Genomic DNA, 24,955 nt, shown 5'->3' with positions numbered 1-24,955 from the left:
GCTCCCAATCAGCTGCTTCCTCTAGTCCGCTTCCACCAATCAGCGGCTTCCTCCAGACCACTTATTTTGAAGCGTGATGGAAGGTTGCAAAGTGGACAACGCTGCACCAGCCGCTCCAACCGCTCCTGGGCCTCTGTGGAACATAGCCCCGTGTTCCTTTTTTAAACTCACCGCCCGGACGCTGCTCCAACCGCTCCTAGGCCTCCAGAACTAGAGAACTAGTTCTACTAGTTCTACAGCACTAGATGTGAGAGCTTACTTGTATTTAAAATAACGGTTATTCGTTTTACATTGATTCTAACTTGATTTGATGTGCCACTCTCAAAATTGAACACATTGACCAAACTGTATTCAGTAAGTTAATTTTACAATCTTGTTTGTGTACTCAGACATTAATTGCACCTATTCATTGATGACAATATATATACCTATATTTGAATAATATCACTTTTGTTGTGATTTTGATCTCCAATAAATGTTAATGTCATATGTGAGAATGCAATTTTGCATTTTGTCATTTTTTTTAAAAACATTGCGATTTTCATGGGGGGATGGGATAAGGGGGAGGTTTCATTTTAAAAGACACATCACAATTTTCATTGTGGGGGGTGGGATAGGGGGGAGGTTTCATTTAAAAAAAGCATTGCGATTTTCATCGTGGTGGTTGGGATAGGGGGGAGGTTTCATTTTTTAAAAAACATTGCATTTTTCATTGTGGGGGAGTGGGATGGGGGAATGGAGGAGGATAGGGGTTGGAAGAGGGATGGCGAGGTAATGGAGGACGGGAGGGGGAAGAGGGAGGAGGGGGTGTGGGAAGGAAGCAGAGGAGGGTTGGTGGAGGGTGGGGAGAGGGAGGATAATGGAGGAGGGGAACTATTTTGAACTTTAAAAACATCGCAGTCGCGCTCCTACTTGCTGGCCGCGCCTGCGCAGTTGGGGGAGAGTTGCCGTGACACGTCACAACGGGGATCTCTGGTGTCACAATGGGAACCCGTCAGCCAGGGGTTATGGGTGATTAGTGGAATATTGCGATGGGGACAGGCCCAACGGGTCTGCACTTGGTCTGGTATATATATTACTAAAACTCTCATCTTGTTTGTTTGTGTGCGGTAAGTTGCTTACTCACCATTTTCCTGTGATGTGCTGTAGCAAGTTTAGTTCAGATTGATGTTATATTTTACAAGTTATTGACATTTTAAACTTTACAAAAACCACTTTACAAAACCACCTTTCCACTTGCCCTGCCCGTCAGCCGCCTGCGCAGTTGGGGGCTATGGGTCAGTGGTGGAATATTGCCTTGGGGGACGGGCCCAACGGGTGCACACTTGGTCTAGTGATAACTACAATTCTATTCTATTCAATGCTGTAAAATGTGTCAGACTATGTTTCTATGCAGCAATACTTAGGCCAGGTTCACTTTCTGATTTGTTTGACCGCTACGAGGTACGAGTCAGGATCCTAATGGAAAACTCTCCACTTTTCCAGATGAGTGGATTTCCAACAACAAACTAGAAGCTTGACACCATTCAGAGCAAAGTGTTTTTTTTGATTGATACTGCATATATCGTGAAGCATATCAGGCTTTCCAAAAAGGGGGGTGGCATGACAGGATTACAAAAAATTTAATGTGAAATAGTGTGCGCGCTGCGCACATCATGAGCGCGAAGCGTGAAGTCCCTCGATGCCAGGGTCCAGGGCCCCTTAAGGGCCCTGGAAGCTCTGGGGTTTTAGATGCTCTCTGATGCATTCTGAGCCTTATTTTCAAGCATTTTTGCACCAAATTTATGACCAATATTTCAGAAATTAACAGGAATCTGAGAGGTAGCTTTTTCACACAAAGGGTGCTGGGTGTATGTAACGAGCTGCCAGAGGAAGTAGTTAAGGCTGGGACTATCCTAATGTTTAAGAGACATTTGGACACGTACATGGATAGGGCAGATTTAGATGGATATGGGCCAAATGCGTGTGAGTGGAACTAGTTTAGATGGGACATGTTGGTCGGTGTGGGCAAGTTGGGCTGAAGGGCCTGTTTCGAAGAAAAATAAATGTAGATAAGTAGAGCAGATTTGAAAGAGGAGTGAAATGTAAAGACAGAGAGAGGTTTATGGGTGGAAAGGAACATAGGAAAGGAGGGGGGAGAGTGGGCCTGGGCAGATGGGTGAAGGAAAAATAGACACAAAGTGCTGGAGTAACTCAGTGGGTCAGGCAGCTTCTGCAGAGAATATGAATAGGCGACGTTTCACAGAGTGCTGGAGTAACTCAGCGGGTCAGGCAGCATCTCTGGAGAACATGGATAGATGACGTGTCACAGAGTGCTGGAGTAACTCAGTGAGTCAGGCAGCATCTCAGGAGATTATATTTCGGGTCAAGACCGTTCTTCAGTAATATTCATGATGTGGCATGCATAGACATTCCTGAATGTTACCCAAACCATCGTGAGCTACTTTGTTACAGTGCTTGCCCTCTCCTATAATGTCTCTGCTGCCTTGGGTGATGCAGGACAGGACACAAGCTTTGGGACATGGTGTGAAGCTGTTGCAGTCTGTCCTAGCCTGGTAAAAACCTGGATGGAGTGGTTGTGGAGAGGATGTTTCCACTAGTGGGAGCGTCTAGGACCAGTGGCCACAGCCTCGGAATTAAAATACATTACTTTAGGAAGGAGATGAGCAGGAATTCAAGTCAGAGGGTGGTGAACTGTGGAATTCATTGCCACAGACAGCTGTGGACGTCAAGTCAATGGACATTTTTCAGGAGGAGATTGATAGATTCTTGATTGATAGCGGTGTCAGAGGTAATGGGGAGAAGGCAGGAGAATGCGTTTGAGAGGAAAAGATAGATAGAGCCGTAGAGTGATGCAGTGTGGAAACAGGCCCTTCGGCCCAGCATATCCCATCTGCACTAGTCCCACCTGCCCACGTTTGATCCATATCCCTCTGAACCTGTCCTAACCATGTACCTGTCTAACTGTTTCTTAAATGTTGCGATATTCCCCGCCTCAACTACCTCCTCTGGCAGCTTGTTCCATACACCTACCACCCTTTGTGTGAAAAACATACCCCTCAGATTCCTATTAAATCTTTTGCCGTTCACCTTAAACTTATTGCCTCTGCTCCTCGATTCACCTACGCTGGGCAAAAGACTCAACCATATCTATTCAAATCATGATTTTATACACCTCTATTAGATCATCCCTCACCCTCCTGTGCTCCATGAAACAGAGTCCCAGCCTACTCAACCTCTCCCTATAGCTCTGGCCCTCTAGTGCTGGCAACATCCTCGTAAATCTTCACTGTACCCTTTCCCATTTGATGACATCTTTCCTATAACATGGTGCCCAGAACTGAATACAATACTCTGAATGCGGCCTCACCACCTTCTTATGCAACTGCAACATGACCTCCCAACCTCCATACTCAGCCTGACCCGCTGAGTTACTCCAGCACTCTGTGAAACGTCACAGAACAGGGCAAGATTAGCAAGTTTGCTGATGATACAGATGTGAGTGGTTTTGCATATAGTGAAGATGGTTGTGAAAGATTGCAGCAGGATCTGGATCAATTAGCCAGGTTGGCAGAGGAATGGTTGATGGTTGCATGGTTCCTTGAAGGTCATGTCGCAGGTATATCAGGTGGTCAAAATGTATTTTGGCACTTTGGCCTTCATCAGTCAGAGTATTGAGTATAGAAGTTGTGAGGTCATGTTGCAGTTGCATAAGACGTTGGTGAGACCACATTTAGAATATTGTGTCCAGTTCTGGGCACCATGTTATAGGAAAGATGTCAAATTGAAAAGAGTTCAGAGATCCCCCATCCCGGATCAGTCCAATCAGGGTTGTGTCGTCCGCAAACATGAGAAGCTTGGCAGAGGTGTCTGTGGAGGTGCAGTCATTGGTGTGGCGAGAGTAGAGGAGAGGGGAGAGATCTTGCGGTGCTCCTGTGCTGAGCGTTTGCGGGTCCGAGATGTGCTTTCCCATCTCACATCCTGCTTCATATCTGTCAGGAAGCTGGTGATCCACCGACAGAGGGGTTCAGGCACAGTCAACTCAGAAAGTTTGGAGCGTAGTAGCTCTGGCACAGTGGTGTTGAATGCAGAGCTAAAATCAACAAACAAAATCCTCGCACAGGTTCCCTGGCAGTCTAGGGGCTGGAGGATGAAGTGTAGGCCCAAATTGATCCAGATCCTGCTGCAATCGTTCACAACCATCTTCACTATATGCAAAACCACTCACATCTGCATCATCCACAGATCTATTGGCCCAATATGCAAAATGCAGAGGGTCCAGCAGAGGGATTGTGATATTTTTCAGCTTGGCCAGCACAAGCCTTTCAACGGTCTCCATGATTACAGAGGTCAGTGCGACAAGCCTGTCGTCATTAAGACCAGTAATCCTTGCCTTTTTGGGTACAGGGACAATAGTGGAGACTTTGAAGCAGGCAGGGAACAGTGCATCTTTGCAGGGACTGGTTAAAAATGAGTAATTGGGTGTGAAGTGTTGGTGGGGGTGGAAAAGGGTCCACTCTTTTCATTACTGGAGTCTTGCCTTAAGTAGGTGTGAGGTGGTGAATGGGAAGGAGAGGGTGCAGGGTCCATTCTTTGCAGACTGGGGTCTGGCTGTGTTTGTTGGGGAGGGGGTACCAGGGGTACGTTTCTGATTTTCAAACCTGCAGTAAAACTCATTCAGGTAGTTCGTCAGCTGACGATTGTCCAAAGAGCGGGGGGCTTTCCTCTTATAGCTGCTGATTTCTTGCATGCCCTTCCAAACTGAGGAAGAGTCACTAGCTGAGAACTTGCTCCTCAACTTCTCAGAGTACCTTTCCTTGGCAGCTCCGATTCCTCTTCTCAGCTCTTTATCAATTAGGCAATCTTTTAAATCTTTAACGATTAGGCTATCGGCTTGACGCATATTTGCCCCCACCCCCATCTTGAAATGGAAATGTTACATCTGTATATAATTATACCATTAAAATGCATATTTATGTCACAAACTATGGAATTCATATTTTTCAGTATCATTATCAAGGAAAAGAAAGCAGTTCCAATTGTTTGATATTATTTGATAATATCTCCCCTCCTTTCCCCAATATCGCTGCCCCTCCCACATCCCCCCCTCTTTATGGAGGAGAGCCCAGTGGGTGGCGTGGGCCCAGTGGGGGTGGCGTGGTGTCAGCAGGGGTGGCGTGGGCCCAGTGGGGGTCAGCGGGGGTGGCATGGGCCCAGCGGTGGGGCCTGGGCCCAGTGGGGGTGTCGTGGGCCCAGTGGGGGTGGTGTGGGCCCAGCGGGGGTGGCTCCGACGGGGTGGATGGAGAGCGGAGATGGCGCTGGCTTGGGCCCCGGCAGCGGGGGGGGGAGGCGAGGGGAGCGGGCCCCGCCGCAGCGGCATCTGGTGTTGGGGTTACAGCCACTGGGTTCAGATTCAGCCACTGGGTTCAGATTCAGCCACAGACGGTCTCCTGGTCGCCAGGCAAGCCGTTGGTGAGGCTCCGACGCCGCGGTTGGAGACGCTGGACTGGGCGGGTAGACAACGCACCCTCCCCCCGCCCAGGGCCTGGAGAAATGGGCACAACCCCTTATCCCGTGGGCCAGATTTATTTTCCGATTTTTTTTTTCCAGATTTTTTTTTTCTCGGGATTTTTTCTTACTCTGGGGGGGGGAAAGGTGGGGTGTGGTCGCACCCAACACACCCCCCCCTTCCGACGGCCATGCATATGATTGCAGTATGGGCCTTTCATCAAATATCTGAGTTATTTACCAAGTCTGCCATGAACAGCACTAAATATGTAGATATTTCGGAACCCTTTAATCTGCAGGTCCTTCTCCAAGTGTTCTTGACTTGAAAATGTATCACTGTTCCTTCATTGTTACTACACGTCCATCTTGGAATATCCAACCTATTGAACATCATAATGTCATCTAAGCACAGCAGCATTTAAATTGGCAGCTAACTACCACCGCCTCAAGTATAATTCGGGATTGGCAATACATACTTGTCCTTTAAACAATGGATCCATCCCACAAATTAATTGAAAGAATACTTTATGTATCTCCTCCACAGTTATCTCATTCTACACAATAAATGTTCCTGACTTCTAATTCTGCAGTATTCTTATCCCTATAGTCCCAAATCTGTAGATTATTAATTTAAACATCTATATGTACTGCCTACCAAGATGGCAAAATATCAAATCTGGATTGATTACCCAGTTAGGTATAATGTTAGACTGTCACTTCACTTTCAAAACCAAATCTTGAAAATGTGATTATGCTGGAATGCAGATATCTGTAAATGTGAACCCAACCTCGGTGATCCCAAGCACCAAGCTCACACCGTGGACTTCTCCAACATCTGATAATTTCGTAATCCTCATTACTTTACAACAATTAACTCTCCAAAATCTAAAATATCCTTTTGTTTGTTTTTCCCCATTTTTTTTTTTTCATTTTCACTCTTTTCTGGTTATGTGACTCCCCACCCCCTCCCCTCCCCTCCCCTCTCACCATCGTGCCATCTGTAACAAGTTCTTGATATATATAGAAATGTTAATTGGGAAGCTTAGGAATAGTAATTATTCTAATATCAACTACTATTAATTGAATATTAGTTGTGAAGATTAGGAAGGTTAATTAAGATTAAAAATGGATTAGGCATGTTTTTTACCATCACATCTAATCTAGGTAACCGTCATCTCCGTGAGAGGCATGTACTAAGATTGTTCTTTAAAGAAATTCACCAATTTATAACAGCAAATTATCTCCACTCCATTTTCTGGACTGGTTAAGCCATTGCCTATATTTTGCGAGTGGCTAAAACAGTTGCTTGCACACTCAATAAATATTTACTTACAGTGCCCTCCATAATGTTTGGGACAAAGACCCATCATTTATTTATTTGCCTCTGTACTCCACAATTAAAAATTTGTAATTGGAAAAAATCACGTGGTTAAAGTGCACATTGTTAGATGTTATTAAAGGCAATTTTTATACATTTTGGTTTCACCATGTAAAAATGACAGCAGTGTTTATACATAGGCCCCCCATTTCATGGCACCATTATGTTTGGGACTCAGCAATGTCATGTAAATGAAAGTAGTCATGTTTAGTATTTTGTTGCAAATCCTTTGCATGCAATGACTGCTTGAAGTCTGCAATTCATGGACATCACCAGTTGCTGGGTGTCTTCTCTGGTGATGCTCTGCCAGGCCTGTATTGCAGCCATCTTTAGCTTCTGCTTGAATTGGGGGCTATTCCCCTTCAGTTTTCTCTTCAGCATATAAAAGGTATGCTCAACCGGGTGATTGACTTGGCCACTCAAGAATTGACCATTTTTAAGCTTTGAAAAACTCCTTTGTTGCTTTAGCAGTATGTTTGGGATCATTGTCTTGCGATCATTGTCTTGCTGTAGAATGAACCACCGGCGAATGAGTTATGAGGCATTTGTTTGAACTTGAGCAGATAGGATGTGCAATACACTTCAGAATTCATTATGCTACTACCATCAGCAGTTGTATCATCAATGACAATAAGTGAGCCAGTACCTTCAGCAGCCATACATGCCCAGGCCATAACACCCGCACCACCGTGTTTCACAGATGAGGTGGTATGCTTTGGATCTTGGGCAGTTCCTTCTCTCCTCCATACTTGCCATTACTGTGATATGTTAATCTTCGTCCCATCTGTCCACAAGACCTTTTTCCAGAACTGTGGTTGCCCTTTTAAGCACTTCTTGGCAAACTAGCCTAGCCATCCTATTTTTGCGGCTAACCAGTGGTTTGTTTCTTGCAGTGTAGCCTCTGTATTTCTGTTTGTGAAGTCTTCTGCGGACAGGGATCATTGACAAATCCACACCTGACTCCTGAAGAGTGTTTATGATCTGTCAGACAGGTGTTTGGGGATTTTTCTTCATTATAGAGAATTCTTCTGTCTTCAGCTGTGGAGGTCTTCCTTGGCCTGCCAGCCCCTTTGCAATTTAGTAAGCTCACCTGTGCTCTCTTTCAGATGTTGTTCCAAACAGTTGATTTCGGTAAGCCTAAGGTTTGGCTGATGTCTCTAGCAGTTTTATTCTTGTTTCTCAGCCTCATAATGGCTTCTTTGACTTTCATTGGCACAACTTTGGTCCTCGTGTTGATAAACAGCAATAAAAGTTTCCAAAGATAATGGAAAGATTGGAGGAAACACTAGGTGCTGAGAGCTCTCTTATACATGCATTAAGGAGGCAATTAAACACATCTGAGCAATTACAAATGCCTGAGAAGCCACGTGTCCTAAATATTATGGTGCCCTGAAATGATAGGACTATGTATAAACACAGCTGTAATTTCTACATGGCGAAACCAAAATGTATAAAAATACCCTTTAATAAAATCGGACAATGTGCATTTTAACCACATGTGATTTTTTTCTATTACAAATCTCAAATTGTGGAGTACAGAGGCAAATAAATAAATGATGGGTCTTTGTCCCAAACATTATGGAGTGCACTGTATTTTATCCCATGTTGATATATTTATAAAACATTCAGTGAAGTAACTATGTTACTTTAATGAGCTGTTCTTGTTGATTAAAATGTTGTTGTCATTTAAAGAAAAGCTGTTTATTGCTGAGACTAATACACTGGGATTACCTAACACCATCACATATATATATGTAGCTGTATTCCACGGAGCGTGTGCAATTATGCACTGAATTATTTCTTGATTTATTTACCAAAAAATCCTAAAATCACAATATTGAAAGCAAAAAACCTTTTGTTTAAGGCTGATTATGCATTTATAATAAAGATGAAAGAATTTGATAAGAAAAACCAATGACAAAACGGTCGGTCTATCGATTTGAATAGCAAGTCAACAAACCTGTTTAATTTAAACAATAGATATCCATGTAACTCTAATCAGTAGAGCTACAAAGGAGGTTGGGTGACAGGCTACAAATCAGTAGCATAATACATTTGAATAGCTCATGAAAGTTTTCCAAGAGGTAAAGTAGACCTGCTCATTCACATTCCAGTAGGCTCCAGTGTATAAAATATAAATCATTAATGAACATTCATTCAGATATTTCCCTACTTTTCTCTGAGGCCAGACTAGCCAATATCAGCCGGTACTGATTATTAGTTAAATGTGCTGGTTTATGAGCCTTGTGAAAGTTTGTTGTGATCCTTTAATGGTGTTATTACTAAAACATTATATGCGACTCCCAGGTGGATGTTACAAAATTGTTTTTTTTTTACATAATGGGCTGATTATTTCCTGAGAGCCTAAACATTATAAATCCATGAAATATGCGTAAAAGCAAACTTTTATTTTTGAAACATATAACACAGAACAGTGCAGCACAGGACCAGGCCCTTCGATCCACAATGACCGAACCAATCATGGTTCCTACTTCAACTAATTCCTTCTCCCTGCACATGCTCCATATCCCTGCATATTCATGTGGCTATCTACAAGCCTCTCAAATAACAGTCAAATATCTGCTTCCACCACCACCTCTGGTAGACCATTCCAAGCACCTACCAACCTATGTGTGAAATAAATTTCACCGCTCATTTCCATTAAATTTTCCCAGTCTACCCCATCCAACATCGAGACAGACACAAAAGCTGGAGTAACTCAGCGGGTCAGGCAGCACTTCTGGAGAAAAGGAATAGGTGATGTTTCAGGTCAAGGACCTTCCTCAGACCATCTATTTTAAGATAAAGTACCTGACAAACTGAACACGGGTAGTGAAGAAATGAAGAAAATAATTGCTTTGTTACTACATTGTGTTGCTAGTGATTTTGGATTTTGGTATTTTAGACTAAGTTTGTGGCAGTGTGGAGAGGGATTGGTGTGTAATCTTGGTGAGATAACTGGTATTAAAATGGGATTTTAAGTTAAAGTTGTTTTCACTTTGCAATGTGAAAACATTGAATTTCATGAATTTTCAATAAAAATTATTCCAGCGAATATTTATAACCATGGACATTGGGGGAAAAAAACCTGCAGATGCTAGAAATCGGAAATAACAAAAATGCTGGAAACACTCAATAGGTCAGGAAGCATCTGTGGAGGAGGGGGGTTGGGATAGGGATAGGGATAGGGAGTAGATAATGTTTCATGTTTGAGAGCTGGACCATCAAGATTATTTAAATGGTAATTGTTTCTCTTTCCACACATACTACTGATCTGTGTGTTTGTTTTAAGCATTTTCCATGGTTATTTTGCACCATGGTTGCTGAATTATCAAATACTTGAGCTTTATAAGAGCATCTCTCCAGGGTCCCATACCTGGCTCTGTGGAAAGTAGCTGACTTAATTAATAGCTCAATTTGCTAGTCCCATGGGGAGAAGGAACCAGTCATACACGAGTCAAAGTTCACACAAAAGCACAAAGTTTCACGTTTACAGGTCATTTGGTAAACTCCGTTGGAGAAAGGTTAAAACTAAGCCAGCCTACCTGGAAACAGAGCCCTGACCCTATCTTGGACATTTTAAGCCAAAGATTATTCAAGAATGTGTGTGTGTTGCTTTCACACATAATAATTTAGGGAACTTTTGTGATTTTCTTTATTGAGTAATAGCTAATTTTTAGTTAAATTATCACTTAGTTACTGTAATCTTGTATTTTAATTTACTGGATGGAATATAGAGTAGCATAACCGGGATTTTAGATTGTGTCATAAAATGCTGCTTGTTCTGCCTTTCAGAAAATAGGATGTACATAAAAGAGCACATTTAACAACTTTCAGATCCAGTCATATTATAAAAGAATAATTATTATAGCCTTTCTCCTTGGGTAATTGCATGGATAGAGCAGTAAAAATAAACACATGAGAGATTTTTAGGTCCACTAATGGGAGATCCAAGTGACATCAAGACGAGAAACTGTATGCTACAGACTCAGATTTTTTCAATGAGACTTTACAGATGCTTTGGGGTGGGACAGCTGGTAAAGCTGCTGCCTCACAGCGCCGGAGACCCGGGTTTGATCCTGATCTCAGGTGCTGTCTGAGTGGAATTTGCACGTTCTCCCTGTGACCATGTGGGTTTCCTCCGGGTGCTCCGGTTTCCTTCCACATTGCAAAGACAGCGGGTTTGTACGTAAATTGGCCTCAGTAAGTTATCCCTAATGTGCTGGGATGAGAAAGTGGAATAACATCTGATGTGAACGGGTGATCGATGGTTGGTGTGGATTAGTTGAGCCGAAGGGTCTGTTTCCATGCTGTATCTTTATTCTCTAAAACCATTCACGAGAGGCAATGTCACAAATGATTTATTATTTTGTATTCTGTTGATATCTTCTGTTTTTGTTGTACCATGACACATTTTTTCATCTCAAATTTTCTTACGAAGTACATTTATGAAGATTTGTGTGCTTGTTTTGGCTCGGTTTATTTCTGCATGCTGGATCCCCATCGTGAAGCCCTGCTGTGTGTCATGTTGGATGCTGTTTAACTTCCCACAGTGAACGTTTGATGTAGGTTCCAGCAGTGGTCGCAAACTTCACATGCTTAAATTATAGGTTAAAACAAGCCAAGATAACTGCACTGATTACTGCCCAAAGCTAGATTTTTGTCTGTCTTGTAGGAAACCAGCAAAGTGACTGCACAGCAGTTGATTTGCTCTGAAGAGTTGGTGTTCTGGAGAAAAAAATAACTGTTATAGTTATACCACTTAAACATCATTCAAATTAAACAGGGGTATGACTTGTATTAAAACCACTCCTAAAACTGGCTTGTGCTGTGGATTGCTGCACGGCTATATGGAAGCATTATTAATCTTAAACTAGTTAGTTATATATCTTAGAAAAAATCCTATGTTTTTACCCTTTCTGTTAAAGACAGGGGAATTCATTACACTATGCTACACAAACATTTGATGTTGCGGCTTCACGTTTCCTGCTGATTAATTAATATAAAAGGTCAATACTTCATATTTACCTGATATGCTGCAATGACATTTGAGCACTGGAGAAGAAATTAAATGCCTCACACAGTGCAGGAAGTTTTTAAAGGCTATTTTCTCCCCTGGTGTAGGTTCAGGAATAAAAATTAAGGCAGGAAGACGATTTGGAAACAACAAACCCCTGAGATAAGGTTTTCTAACTTTTTTTTAACAACCTGTATTAGCTTTGTCCTGGATTTTACATTTGTATAGACACGAAAACTACAGGCATGCACCATCTTAATCTATGGATTTGACAGCGTTAAGGATTTCTATACATTCATTATTTAATGCAAAAATGCTAAGAGTTGCAATCAGTGAGTCGGCGCATCTCAACAATCTGTCCTGTTTCTCAGATGAATCAATATAAATTATTTGAATCGACATAAACATGAATTAGTCCAAATACAAATACCATGAACACTTAATGGTTGTGTAATGAAGTAAATGTGAGTTTTTGTGGCATCCTTTATACTACTCAACAAGTTATTTGCTCCTAAAAACAAATTCTGTGCATGAGTATTGTGATCCTTTCATATGTATATTTCAAAATATAGAGTTTTATTTTAACCTTTTATGGATTTTTATATAGAATACTTCAACTTTGGTCATAAATTAGATTCTCATTTTTTATTTCGGGCTCTTCATATTGTTTAAATAATTATTTAAAAATTGTGCAATTTGGCTCCAGGTATGATACCTGGGACATTCATCTGTTTGGCTGCTCAGCTAGCTTGATGATATCACAGCTGCTGATCACCAAAGGATCCCATTGAACGGTGGAGAGTACCATTATTTCAATGATTATGCCAGATTTAGTTATTGTATCATTCTCTTCCTGGAATCTTTAATGTTTTTTGGTGTTTTCCACTCAATTCTTTCTTTTTCCAGCTTTTGTCTATATTGGGAGGAACTGGCCTTTTTCTTAACTATAGGGTGATTCATCAAATTTTCTTTCTCGTCCGGCGAGAAGAATTACTTGATGTGCAACCTTTCTTGAGAGGGCATGTCAGAGGTCTGAATCAAACAGCATGATTAACCTTCTGCAGGCTGCATGACCATGACACTTATTTGGATCATTTTTTAAATAGATCTAGCAGATGATATGGAACATTGCTGTTAATTGTCTCTTGTTGTAAGTAACAAAGAACAGAAGGTAACTGCATTTATTTGGCAATTAATGTGACCTCAAGATACACCACAGCGTTGTACAGCTTCCAATGTATTGTTTTTAGTTACATAGGAAATCCAGCATCCATTCTGTGTGCAGCCAAATCCCACAAACACCTATTTAGTACTAAAACATAATTGCCTGGAAAGTCAGCTAAACACATTATATAGTAGCAAAAGCATGAACAAATTGTGCTCTGCCTCTTGAAATTTGGTTCCACATAATCAACACACGTGATGCACTGCTGCCTTGATACCATTTTATTCTTCTTCAGCAGTTGCTTGGGACTGCAAACGATTAGATTCCTCTGCATGGATTATTTACATGTGGGATTACTGTTGTATCCACTGGGGATGAGCTTTTAGGCAGTATTCTGGTAATTTATTTTTCATAGCATTGCCACTGAAGGAGTGCATAAGATAGATGATTGTTACCATTTTCATTTCACAAAATATGCTTAGTAATTTTGGTGATTGTCTAATTCAACATGATGCTAAATATATTAGCCCTGTGATGGTAAAATACATCAATTACCTGCTTGTAAAAAGAAGAAAAAATATTGATGGCACATTTATAGGCCGGTGGGGGCGCTGCAAGCCGGCGCCCTGTCAGCAGCGTGTCCGTTTTTTTTGTTTTTTTTGTTTTTTTAGTATGTTTTACAGTATGTTTTTGATGTTTCTTGGTGTGTTTTGTGTGGGGGGTGGTGTGGGGGGGTAAGGGGGAAACCACTTTGGTCGCCTCCTCCACGGAGAGGCAACTTTTTCCAGGTCGCCTCCCCCGTGGCCTAACAGCAAGGATCGGCGCGGCCTTTCCCGGAGGCGCGCCTGGGGCTTCAGCGGCGGGCGCAGTGCGGACTTGGCGTGGAGCGGGCGAGCCCTCGCTGGAGGGGAGCGCTCCGTTTCGGTGGCCCGCGGCAGCCAGCAGCCGGCAGCCTGAAGCCGCGGTCTGCAGAGCTCCAGCTGGCGTGGCGTCTGCAGCCCGGGATCCCTCGTGGGGGACCCGGGGGGAAGAAGAAGCTCCGAATGCCGGCCCGCGGCCAACTTCTACCGTGGGCCCAGCGTGAACTTACCATCACCCCTGGAGGGGAGCTTCGACCTCCGGCCCTGCAGTCTGCGGTGCTTCTGGCAGCGGCGCGAATTTTAAACCTTCGACCGACGGCCTGCGGCCTACACCAGCCTGATGCGGCGGTCTCCGGTGGGGAAGAGACGATCCTGGACTTACCTTGACTTTTATCTTGTCCTTTATCATCTGGACGCCCGCAGCGACGGCTGCGGAGGGTTGAGGTCCCGACCACGGAGGAAAATGGAGAAGGACTGGCCAATTTCTGTGCCTTCCACCACAGTGATGAATGCTGTGGTGGATGTTTGTGTTAAATTTTTATTGTGTTTGTTTGTTCTTTATCATTGCTGCTGACAAATTCATTTCACTTGCACTTTATGTGCAATGTGACAAATAAAATTGATTGATTGATTGATTGATTGATTAATAACACCTCTAACAAACATTTCTAAACCATTTTTTGCAATGAATTGCTTTGTAGTCCACTGGTGTCAAAAGCACAACTGGCTTTTTTTTTGCACTAGATTACACAAACAGCTGTGAGATAAGTGAGCAGTTAGAATCTGTATTGGTGCTATAACTTCACAATTATGATCTATATTTGAATCTGTAACTTGATAGCATAACAGTCAAAGTTCTGCCACATTTCTTTCAGTTAGTATGATTGGAAGAAAAGTGATTGCTCTATTTGATTGAATGTTGACATTTATTTGTTGTTATAAAGAATCTAATATCAATAACTTATACCGGCATTTTTCTTGTATTACTTTCATTGTACATGCTGTTTGAGTAAAATATTTCTTAAATTTAGTCCTGAAATTCACTGTCACAATACTATAAATGTGATATTATTTCATGATACGATTTGTGGGACCTTTATATTTGAACTCTAATGTTTGCCGCCATATTTTTTGCTGTGATAATCACAACCACATAAATGTGTTCAGTTGCAATGATTGAATTTACAAGTACATAAAAAAATAATGTGCTGACAGAAATTAAATATCATTACACAATTATGGATTCCCAATACATATTATGACCATTTTCGCATTATCCCAGTTGCCTCCAAAGAGGGCTTTGTTATAATTAAAGTGTAGAGAAAACAACTTGATTCCAGTTTTGTGGATTCAGCTGCGTACATGCTTTTCTATCCTCTCACATTACTCCCCATAGTTTGAATTTGGCTTTTGTTTGAATGTAATCCCTGCTAGTAACTGGATTTAATGATATACTTGCCTGAATCTTGTACGACTACCTCACTTGCAGCTGTGTATGATATTTGTTCAGTTCTGGTTTGTATTCAATTTTATTTGATTTATGTTGCAACAGTTCGGCCAATTCTTTCTCCCTGTAGGTGTCTTTCTGCAGTTTTTCTGGCTTCTCTCATTTTTCTTTTCCTGTGAGGTAATTTCAGAATAGTCATTAATTTGTTTTTGATATCTACTCTTTTCCTGTTTTAATATCAACATTTACAATCTGTACAATATCCATTATCCTTTCAACTTGTCAACCTATGCTTTTATATTGAAATACAGTTGTCACAGGAAAATTAAAGGCTTATACTTTTCATCATATATTCAGGGGAAAATGTGTTTTATAGCAAAGTCATAAAATACAAATGTTAGGAATAGAGTTACGTGTGCAATTAAGTGATTTTACACTTTTCTTATGCTACAGAACTGCTGTTTTGAAGTGACCTTAGAATAAATATATAATTTCACTCATGTCAAATGCTTATTTCCACATTTTTCCAAATTATGTTTTAAACTGAGTTCATGCAAATTAATCCAAGAACAATGGGTTACTCTTTGATCATTAAAGATAGGCACAAACTGATATTAATGTCTGTTGTCCTATTCTCCCCCCACCTCCCCTCTCCCTCCCCTCTCCCCCCTCTCCCCTCCTCCCCCCCCACCTCCCCCCCCTCCCCTCCCCCCCCCCTCCCTCCCCTCTCCACACCCCTCTCCCCCCCCCCCCCCCCTCCCCCCCTCCCTCCCCCCCTCCCCTCTCCCCTCCCCCCCTCTTCCCTCTCCCCCCCTGTGTGTGTGTGTGGGGGGGGGGGGGGGGTGGTTAGTGCGTGTGTGATGCCGCAGCCCCCCCCCCCCCGCATCCTTGAGGGGTAGGGACCCAACGGGTCCCCCTTAGTCTAGTATATATATATTTATATATTCATATATAAATATACACTTTGTTTTCTTGTTTATAACATTGTTTACAGAGTACTATGTTTACATATTCTGTTGTGCTGCTGCAGGTAAGGATTTCATTGTTCTAACTGGGACGTGAGAGAATAAAACACTCTTGACTTGACTTGCGTCGCTAATGTGTTGGACAGAACTAGTGTACGGGGGATCGGTGGTCAGCGTGGACTCGGTGGGCCGAAGGGCCTGTTTCCACGCTGTTTCTTTAAATTAAACTAAAAACACTAAAACCAGAGGAAATCTAAAGAAGGATCTCTACCCGAAACGTCACCCAATTTCTTCTATCCAAAGATGCTGGCTGCTCCTTGGAGTTGCCCTGCACAATTAAAGCATGGAATAGTCTTCACCCTACCATAGTTAGCCAACCAGATGCAACAAAATTTAAGGTAGCTTTTTTTTCCCCAAGAACCCTTTTTTTGCTTAAGTCCAAGCCAAGAGTCAAGAGAGTTTTATTGTCCTGTGTCCCAGGTAGGACAATGGAATTCGTGCTTGCTGCAGCATAACAGAATATGTAAACATAATACAGAACAGGAGATAAAAGTTCAGTGTGTCTATATACCATAGACCATATATATACACAATAAATAAACAGATAAAGTGCAATAGGCAGTTATTTTTCAGAGTTTGGAGTTTGGTGGTGGAGGGTCAACTCCAGTTTAAATTCCATTTGGAATATTTTTGGAGGACCAGGAAACCAAGAAGCAAGAGTTACTCCAGGGAGTGATTCTGCGTTGGTTTTCAGCGGTCGCGGCGAGGCGGCTACCAGACAGCAATGGCAGCAAGATCTCCCACAATGCAAAAGCAGGGAGAAAGTGCCCGGCACCGACCAGTTGTGCCGATGATATGCTGGCCATGGTTGTGCACATATGCAGGGGGAGGCTGTGCAGGCCTTGGCAGTACATATGTGCAAGGCATCCGGCCGTGTCGGCGGATGAGGGGCGGGCGGAGAGCAGAGAACTGGCGGTCCGGACACAGATGGTGGGCGGAGACGGAGAGTGACAGAGAGAGAGAGATAGAGAGGGGGGCCCGCTCAGAGTTGAACGATAGGTGTCCCGGGTGCTTGCCAAGTCGGGCAAAATGGCACGGCTTTTAGGTTGCCCGGCGGGACTTTAGGTCGCCATTGGCACCTGGGCAACCATTAATTTTGTGCCCTGACCAGTGAGAATAAATTCAGTGTATTCAATTTTTCTTTATAACTACAGCTCTCCATTCCAAGCCACATCCTGGTGAATCTCTTCTGCATTCTTACTTTTCCTACCACACCCTTCCTGTCATGTGGCAACCAGAACTGTACATGATAGAGTTATATGATACAACAGCACAGGAACAGGCCCATTGGAATATCCATGCTGACTAATACTCTAAATGCGGTCCAACCAACTTTTTGTACACCAACATCAAGATCTCAACTCGTATTCAATGCCTTTTTGCCTGTGAAGGCAAGGATATCAAATTACTTTTTCATTACCTTATCCATCCACTTTCCGCAAGCTACGGATTTGCACCCAGGGTTTCTTTGCACACCAATGCTCCTAATGTCCCTGTAATTTGGTTTAATCTATTTAGTTTAATTTTGGTTCAACATATTTGGAACTAATTAGTATTAGTTAAAGGTAGATCAGTGATAATGCCTGTATTTGGTTCTGCTTAACTGTAGTGATGAATTTATTTTTATTGGTCATACTTTATATATTCAGAAATGTCATACCAAAAAGGGGAAAGATTACTGTAGTAATTTAGGGATAAAAGTGGGATTAACCACTTACCTTTATCTCAAAGTCCTGGTTCATTTTGATGGAATAAATATTTGATTTTTCTCTTAATTTTAGCAATTATACTGACATAAAATTGGATAATCTTAATCTAATTACTCTGGTACAAAACATTCTACATTTCATTCGTGATTGTCACTGAAGGAGACCTCTATTAAGACTATTTTAGGAGACCTAAATTTTGTCCACCAAAGAGTTGTAAGACTGGAGTTAATGCTTGATGACGGCGCACGACAATGCTTGATCCTGATGTTGGGAGAAAGCTTTTCGGAGCTATTTCATTTCCATTTTTGACATCTACCTTGTGGATTACAAAGGAAAAATGTAAAAATATATGCAATACTCTACAGGGTCACAAATGATATTGCAGCAATGTTAATTGAGAGACAAGAAACCAAAAAATAATTGAATAGCCTTTCTATTTTTCAAGTATGACTGTATTTTCAAGTATTCATCCTCTTGATTTATTTTCATAGATTACCTGATGTATTAGCAATTACTTATCCAAAAAGGTTGTATAAAATATACCTCTAATGTGAATTCAAAGGAATGTGTTTTTTTTTTCTGCAGTAAGCAGTCAAGGACCATGGGGATTTCCTATGAGCCAGTACTTGAGAAGCTGTGCCTGGCATTGTGGACGGAATGCCAGAATGTCTGCATGTCTGGTATGTTTGCACATCAATCTTGCAATCTGCTGTGTATGATGCATTAATTTCACTAAATTATAGGATTATACATTCACCCTATTTAGTTCTTAAAAGCCCTGTTTTTATCTTACTTTGCAGCCATTTGAAAGAGTGACATTTGGCCATGCGGTAAGTGTGTCCCTTTATATTTTAATTTGACTGGTTTAAAATTTAAGTTGTTTGAAAATTTAATTTAAAGTTGTTTGAAGAAAAATTGATTCCCCTTAGCAAACGAATACTGATTGCTGATCACTGAATATCTTTGCAGATGTTATGCCATTTGGCTGCTTTGAAATTCTTCTATACCAAAACCTCAGATGTAGTACTCCAGAATAACTCAATAGGGTAGCAATGTTCTTTCCGAATCATCCTATTAAATCTTTTTCATTTCCTTTCCAAATTCACCTCCTACAAAAAAGTCATGAGCACATAGACTTCTATATGCAGTTTTCTAGATGGTCATAAGGTCATAAGTAATCGAACAGAATTAGGCCATTCGGTCCATCAAGACTCTCCCACAAATTGAATTATCCTCTCGACATTGACTCTATCCAAGTCTTTCACTATTCGGTACATTTCACTGAGGTCCCCCCGCATTCCTCTAAATTCCAGCGGCCCAGTGCCATCAAATGCTCATCATACGTTAACCCACTCATTTCTGGGATCATTCTTGTAAACATCCTCTGGACCCTCTCCAGGGCCACCACATCCTTCCTCTGATATGGTGCCCAAAACTGCTCACAATACTATTGTCTCAATTGTAGCAACCAATCCTAACCAAAGTAATAAAGCTTTCGAATTCTTTGAAGATGGTCCTCTCTCTCTCTCTCGCTCCTTTATTCCCTCTTGCTATCATTAAACTCCTGTTTCCTTGATGTGTAGGAATGAACTACAGATGCTGGTTTAAACTGAAGATAGACATAAAAAGCTGGAGTAACTCAGCGGGTCAGACAGCATCTCTGGAGAATAGGTGACGTTTTGGGTCAAGACCTTTCAAACCCTACCCTGTTCACTTGATCCCGTTTCAATCCAACTATTGACCATTCTCTTCCCCTATATTTAAGAGGGAGTTAGATGTGGCCCTTATGGCTAAAGGGATCAGGGGGTATGGAGAGAAGGCAGGTACAGGATACTAAGTTGGATGATCAGCCATGATCATATTGAATGGCGGTGCAGGCTCGAAGGGCCGAATGGCCTACTCCTGCACCTATTTTCTATGTTTCTATGTTCCCCTGGATGCTCCCATGCTGACTGAAATTGTAAATAGTTCTTCCTTTCAGGTGATGTCCTTGATTTTCTTTCAGAACTCCTTTAGAAGATTGTATTATTAATTATCTCAAAAAACATTAACTGAAAGATCCTTGGGATGTTTCAAGTCAGGAAAAGCAAGGGCCAAAATGTTTTTCTGCGCACCATAACTTTTCAATTCTGAAATTTTTTAGAATTTTATTGAAAATCAATTATTTTATTGTTTCCAGAATTGCTTTAACTAACTCTGTATATGATACTCCAGAATAAAGAGGACACTGGACATATGTAGTGATGTGCAGTTGTAAGCAATGCAAATATAGTTGCCACTTCTGGGAAAAACAGTCAATAGCTTGTGGCTTTCACATAGTAGAATGTAGAAATCTGGGAGATGATCTTATAGATGTTTATAAAACCATGAAGGGCATAGATAAGGTGAATAGCCACAGTCTTTTCCACAGGGTAGGTAAGTCTAAAATTGTGCATAGTGCAAGCACAGGCAATACATGGAACGTGAGGTCTGTTTCTGTCTTATTTAATGAGTAGGCATTTGGCACCCTTGTTGAACGCTGAAGGTGTTGACACTTAGGTGGTGAAGAAGGCGTTGGGCTCACTTGCTTTCATCAGGCAGGGGTTGGTCCATGAAGTTACAACTGTTCAAGATGTTGTTGAGACAACACTTGGGAGTATTGTGTTGTGTTCTAGTCATTTAACTATTGAAAGAATGTAATTAAATTGGGAAGGGTGCAGAAACAATTTACAAGGATGTTACCAAGACTGGAGGGTTTGATTTATAGGGAAAGGCTGGATAGGCTAGAATTTCTTTCCCCTGGAATGCAAGGGTCATGGTAAAGGGACAGGTGTTGCAAGGAAAAATACCTGGGGAGGGTACCTGCAGGAGATGCAACACCTGTCCCTTTACCTCCCCCCTCGACTTCATCCAAGGACCAAACAGTATTTCCAGGTGTGGCAGAGGTTCACTTGCACCTCCTCCAGCCTCATCTAATATCCGCTGTTCCAGGTGTTAACTTCTCTAATTCCTACTTCCCCCTCTGCCTTCCTCCTGCTCTCATCAGGTGCCCATTTATATTTAATTGACCAGGAATTAATGATGCATGTCCATTTTGCACAAAACTGTAGATGTGATTATTGCTGTGGATGGTGAATGCCATGCAATTTTCAGATCCAGTTTTTTGCTTGTTCCATCAGAATGTCCCAAATTATCAGAAATGAACAACCTGTGTGTGGCTTTTTCATGGAAAACAACAGCGAAAACAAAAAGAGATGGACTTTTTGCACAATGGAAAATTAAATATATAAATAAACCTTGGTGCTGAATATTAATTTTTATAGTATTTTTACCGGCTGTTGAAAACACTGGTGATTATTATTTTTGAACCCATTACACTTTTAATCCCATGATTATGTGCGTGTGCTAACTCATATTTATCCATTTGTTCTGAATTTACAACAAGGCACCTCTTTATCCAGATATTTATCTTTTTGTTATTAGCAACTTCCACTGGAATCCTTATTTTATCGTGCTGTTCTGCAAGTTATTATTAAAGAACACTTTGGAAATGAAGAGACATCCAACACAGTACAACGAACAAAGTATGTTTTAGACTTTGAATTTCACAGATATAACAGTTATTGTCTGTGAGAGGTGTTATAACTTAGATTGAAAGAGAATCATAGTACAATCCACAGTATGATAACATTAATTAAAATAGAACTAACCAACCGTATTGCAGGACAAGAGATGAAGGTGGGTGAGGTGGAGGCGGAGTGGGCTTGTATCTTAAATCCCCAGCGACGACCAAAGTGATAAGGCACAAAAGCTCTTCTTTCTGACAGCTGCATGAATCTTAAGAGGAGTTTTGAAGGTTTCTATATGGTTATTTGTCCTTGATTCAGATTTGCTTTAGACCATAAAGATGTTAGAACATCTGGCAGCAAAGCAGTTACCCCACTGACAAATGAAGATTCTGCTGTCAGTGTGGTCTTCTGGGCTTGACATTAATCTCAATGGAAGAATCATTTAATTTTACTACCAGCATTATACTGCCAACTTCACAGTCACTGAATTATCCCAGTATAACGAGGAAATTGTAGTACAGGTGCACAACCTTTTATCCGAAAGCCTTGTGACCAGACACTTTTCGTAATTCAGAATTTTTTGGCTTTCGGAATGGAAGATTTTTAGCGTAGATTTTAACGGCTGGCTCAGTGGTAGAGTGCTCGGCTCATATCCGCAAGATCGCGAGTTTGCGCCTAGATCCCGGCAGTTACTCGATCGCGAGTTTGAGTCTTCAATGTAGTTTTTTCTTGCAGAATAGGAGAGAATAGGGAGGGTTAGGCTGGGATCATTCTCTGCGAGATGATCTTAGTGCGGGAGACAAGTATAGGAGAGGTGTACTGACTGTGTGGGCAGAACTTTGGAAGTGATTGACCACCATTCTCAAAAGCCGCTGTGTCTCCCTGTCCCTTCAACTCCAGAGGAATCTTCTCCCCGTTGGGCCGCTACGGCGACAAGTGGCAGTTCGCCCACAGCCCGAGCTGCGCCACCCCAAGAACAAGACGTACCTTGCACACCATCAGCTTCTGCGTGTTCCTCTGGAGTTGGAGCGGGACTGGGCTGGAGTTGCTGATCTGGGATCTCCGTGCTTGCAGTGGGCCTGGGGGTCGGTGTCCCGATGAGGGGGCGCAGCTCGGGCTGTGGGCGAACTGCCACGTCGCCGTAGCGGCCCATCGGGGAGCGGCTTCTGGTGGTCCTGACGTCTCTCAGCTCCATTCCAGGGGGGTGGCCGGAGACGTCGGGACTAACAGGAACCCGCTCCCCGATGCGCCGCTACAGCGACAAGTGGCAGTTCGCCCACAGCCCGAGCTGCGCCCCTCATCCGCAACCCGGGTTCCTCTGGAGTTGGAGCGGGGCTGGGCTAGAGTTGCTGCTGGCTGTGAGTCTCTGGGATCTCCGTGCTTGCAGTCGGTGTCCCGTTGGTCCTGACGTCTCCGGCCACCCCCCTGGACTGGAGCTGAGACTGGGAACTGTACCGCCCTTGCCCCCTCCTTCTGCAACTGCACACAACCCCACAGTTCCCAGTCTCAGCTCCTGTACAGGGGGGTGGCCGGAGACGTCACACCCCGAGCTGCGCCGCCTCATCCGCAACCCCAAGACCAAGACGTACCTTGCACACCATCAGCTTCTGTCCCTATGGGGAGCGTGTTCCTCTGGAGTTGGAACGGGGCTGGGCTGCTGCTGGCTGTGGGTCTCTGGGATCTCCGTGCTTGCAGTGGGCCTGGGGGTCGGTGGCCCGTTGGTCCTGACGTCTCCGGTGACTGGCACTGATCTGCTGGCATCGCCGACGTGAAGACAGTGCAAAGCCCCCGCGCCGGTGCAATGGGCGGGGAGCTGGAGAGGGGAGGGAAGGGGTCACACACATGGCCGGGAAGCAGAGGGGTGTAGGTGGGGTGAAACTGAAGGGAGCGACAATCTGCAGCTGCCTGCCCGCTGACTTTAAAAAGTTCCCATACACTGTGTATCGTCAGTCTACCGTGGGAACTTTTTAACTCAGCGGGCAGGCAGCAGCAGATTGTCAATTATTAACCCTCCCGCGCAATATACCCTCACCTTCTCTTTTATGAATGGGGATTTAGTTCCCCTTTCTTCGAGGACCGACCGGAGGTTCCGCTGTCACCTCTGCGGGCCGCCCTTGGTGAACGTCTTCAAGGACCTTTCTTCAAGGACCGAAAAAATGTCGCTATTCGGAGCTTTTCGTTATTTGGAACTTCGGATAAAAGGTTGTGCACCTGTTGTCTAATCAGCTCCTTTACCATATTCTGCCATTCAATGATATCTAATCTATGTCTTAACTTCAATTACATACATATTCTTTAAAAATGTCCTATCTACCAAAAAACAATATATCCAAGTTTTGATTTCTAGATTTTCAATGTATTTTAAAAAAACTTGGCAACACAGTTTAATTTTTTCATATCAGTTTCTCTCTTCAATGGCATTGTTCTAATTTTGAGGTAATTTTCCCCTATTTGGACTTGCTAGTACAACATGTTAATTTTTCTCCATCTACCTAAACAGAGCCTTTAATCACCTTAAACAAGTCAATTAGGCCGCCTTTCACAATGTCCTACATTAATGCTGTTCATGTTTATTGGAACTTATGCTCTGGTTACATTTAATGCTCTCCATCTCATTCCGCGTTCAGAGAAGCTGCAATGTTACACCAGTGCATCATTTCCATTTCCCAGCTGCTCATTTTTTGGAGAGATTGCTTATCCCTCAACTAGTGCTGAATTTAGGAGCGGTCTCTTTCGAGAAGAATCCACTGGGAGCAGGGTTGAGGTTGACTGAAGTAATTTAACTTGAACCGACTATAACACTGTGAGTGAGGTCAAACCTTCACTGTCTGTTTGGACTAGTTTTAACTTAATTCTTAAAGATGATCAAGCACACTATTTCTATTTTAACAATCTATTGTGATTCTAACAGTTTAAACCACTTACTTTCTTTAATATGTTCTTCCAATAAAACAGGGTGGAAAAATAAAATTGCAGTTGGTAGCTAGAATTAGGAAACGCATTAATCCTAAACACAATGCTGTTGTAAAGCTGTTACTGGCGGTTGGAAGCATTTCAGCTGGATGGTCATGGTCCAGTGTGTGTCAGAAATTCTGAAAAATGTAATGTTTTGGGCATTTGCTGAGTCTTATTTTATTTAAACTAAAAGTGTTTTACATATGAACAAACATATTGGATGACCAGTTCAACTCTATGCTGAATAATGAAATATCTTGCCAATTATTTCACTGTTTTGAAGAAACATTGCTGATTGAATGCCAGACTTCCATGGACTTAATATTTCCAAAGGGGTTCCACA

The 24,955-nt window shown here is 42.4% G+C and overlaps 1 protein-coding gene across 3 annotated transcripts in view; it reads left to right on the top strand.

Moving 5' to 3' along the window:
- Positions 1–24,955, top strand: part of mettl25 (methyltransferase like 25) — a 78,323-nt gene that overhangs the window by 39,766 nt on the left and 13,602 nt on the right. For all 3 annotated transcript variants that reach the window (XM_055650760.1, XM_055650762.1, XM_055650763.1), the window contains 3 exons: positions 18,695–18,789; positions 18,910–18,939; positions 21,572–21,672. In XM_055650760.1, the coding sequence (XP_055506735.1) occupies positions 18,695–18,789; positions 18,910–18,939; positions 21,572–21,672 (226 nt within the window). The remainder of the gene's footprint in view (positions 1–18,694; positions 18,790–18,909; positions 18,940–21,571; positions 21,673–24,955) is intronic.

The sequence above is a fragment of the Leucoraja erinacea genome, chromosome 19, assembly GCF_028641065.1.
Source record: "Leucoraja erinacea ecotype New England chromosome 19, Leri_hhj_1, whole genome shotgun sequence".
Taxonomy (NCBI): Eukaryota; Metazoa; Chordata; class Chondrichthyes; order Rajiformes; family Rajidae; genus Leucoraja; species Leucoraja erinaceus.
The sequence above is the reverse complement of the archived record's forward strand: the minus strand, read 5'-3'. Positions and strand labels throughout refer to the sequence as shown.